Genomic DNA, 2507 nt, shown 5'->3' on the forward strand with positions numbered 1-2507 from the left:
TCTTCATCAAGATAACCATAATATCAGAGCTAGACCAAAAACATGTTTTGACAATCCTTATATTTTATCTACTTATAGAGTAACTGGTCAAAGCTTCGTGACGGCCATGCCTGATACGAGCAATTTGCTCCATAATGTATATATTTATATATATAACCTTTCTTGTCCACTCACAGGCTCTTGTTGTCCTCTTCGTTGGCGCTGCTTTGGCAGCTCCTCAGGGCCGACCAAACCCCCCTTTCATTGAAATCGTGAGCTCTGACTCTACCGGAATTGCAGAAGACGGATCCTATTCCTTCAGGTATGTGGCGAGTACAGCTGTTTGCTTGGCGATAAACCCTTACGGGAATGAAATCGGACACAAAACATCTAACCAGTTTTATACCAATCGGCTCTATGGAGTTCATTTTCTTTTCACTTTCAGTTACGAAGGCTCTGATGGAACTGTCCGCCAGCAGAGTGGTCGCCCCATCGGCCCAGGTGTCCACCAGGTTCAGGGTACCTACAGGTAATATGAAAGGAATTTCTATGTACCAAAATTTGTAAGGATGAAAAGACCTATTTGGGAACATTTGTTCCTTGACTTCCATCTTTCTAGAAACTATGAATTCATCATACCATGTAGGTTGACATAAAAAAAAACCCAATAGATTTGGTCATCTCACATACGAGTATGTGTACATTATTTTGTCAACCAGTGGGCGTGATAAGGTGCCTTAGTCATTCTTCTGCACTATTTGGATATTTCAAGTGGTGTTGACAAACTTCCAGGATTATTCAAATAACCAAAAACTGTGTTTGTGTGTTTGTACGTGTGTGTGTGTGTATGTGCTCGCCCATGTGTGTACGTCACTCATAATAAGCTTCATTCAATACTACTAAATGATCTATGACATAATAAACGCTTTCCCTCTACAGCTACACCGACCCCGAAGGCAACCGCGTCGAAGTTCGCTTCGTTGCTGACGACAACGGCTACGTAGCCGAAAGCCCCTTCCTCCCCGTAGCTCCCCCAATGCCCGCTCACGCCCTCGAGCAGATCGCCTTCGCCGAAGAGCAGAAGCGACAGTAAGTTTCCTCTCCTAGTGCAATATGTTTGTGTATGTTTCCTCTCCTAGTGCTATATGTTCGTTATAATTTTCCTCTCCTAGTGCAAAATGTTCGTGTAAGTTTCTTAGTGTCATGAAAGCACACATTTCCTTTCCCGCTATTCTATCTCATTGCTATCTATCTAATAAAAAAAATTAATGAAGACCCTCTGGGAATTAGAGAAAGAAGAATTGGTATCAGCTAAAGAAACAAAATTTAGGTTCTCTTAATTCCGGCTATTTTACCTATTGTTTTCCATGCAATAGAAACTTAGAGAGATTACCATATCATGTTATATGCATGGAAGATAATCCAGCATACATCTATTTTACAGGGGTGTCCAGTTTGATACGCAAGGTTTCATCGTTGGAAGGCGAAATTAAATCTGATGTGCTGATATAATCAGACATTACCTGGACTCAAATCAAAGAACAAATGGTCTTTGTCTACGTAAATGGATACGATTTTTCCCAAAAGAATCCTGAAGAACTAAGATTTTTCGCTGAAGGTCATCGTTGAGGAACTGTTCGACGTGTTCGTTGTCCATAGATGCTTCGCAAATGTGCCATATAATGCTTCGATTTCTTCATGACTCTTCAGCTGAAACCCATACACTTCACGCATTTTCTTCATGTGAGCCAAATTCATTTGGTTCTTCATTGTCTCGTTCCTCGCGAGGCCCGACTGACTCTGATCTTCTGGATTACACGACCACGGCGATAAATGTCGTTTTTCATGTTTATAGAATAAAATTAATCCTTGCAAATTTCAATCTCTATTTTCTTTATTCCTTTACATATGCCATGGTGCGTTTTTCAAAGAACAAACATGGGATATGGTAATCTGAAAATTAAGAACAATACTCCAATCCTGGGAATAAGTGCAATTGCCTTTTAGTTAAAACAATAATAATAAAGTGATTTTTCAAGTCTAAAGTGACAGAAAAAAAATAAAAATCTCGTTCATTCTAGTTCCGTATGTAGTCTGTTTACTTTAGAATAGTGAACGCTTTTTGGTTTAAAATTCTAATCCTTTTATTTTTATTTTTTATTTATCTATTTATTTTTTGGCTGTAATCTCTTGGCAAAATGTATGCCCTAATATAAAGAAGAAATTATAATAATAAAAACCCTGTCATTTGATTAATTTTGAAAATTGCATGCCAACTACCCAGCGACATTAATGAAGAAAATCTCTGCCAAGATAGATTATCATAGATTATATTCTACAAAACTGTTTGAAACTGATAAATCTCTTTCGACTTCCCACTGGCGTTTATGCATTTCCCTTATCAAATTTTCACTGTATTTAGTATCTTTGTAATGGTTAAGAGTAAAATTCAACTTTCTGTTCTATTTCTTTGCACATTATGGGTACATCATACGGTCTGGTACAAAAGTATGAAACAGAAAAAAAAA

General features: G+C 37.9%; 1 protein-coding gene across 1 annotated transcript in view; it reads left to right on the forward strand.

Annotated features, from left to right (window-relative positions):
- The window catches only part of LOC143034253 (uncharacterized), a 3640-nt gene extending 1779 nt beyond the window's left edge, over positions 1–1861 (forward strand). Inside the window, exons 2-5 of the mRNA XM_076200189.1 lie at positions 177–301; positions 425–508; positions 919–1068; positions 1424–1861. Of these exons, the coding sequence (XP_076056304.1) occupies positions 177–301; positions 425–508; positions 919–1068; positions 1424–1472 (408 nt within the window). The 3' untranslated portion in view covers positions 1473–1861. The remainder of the gene's footprint in view (positions 1–176; positions 302–424; positions 509–918; positions 1069–1423) is intronic.
- Positions 1862–2507: the final 646 nt, after the last annotated feature.

The sequence above is a fragment of the Oratosquilla oratoria genome, chromosome 17, assembly GCF_046742065.1.
Source record: "Oratosquilla oratoria isolate Oo_2021 chromosome 17, ASM4674206v1, whole genome shotgun sequence".
In the NCBI taxonomy this organism is placed as follows: domain Eukaryota; kingdom Metazoa; phylum Arthropoda; class Malacostraca; order Stomatopoda; family Squillidae; genus Oratosquilla; species Oratosquilla oratoria.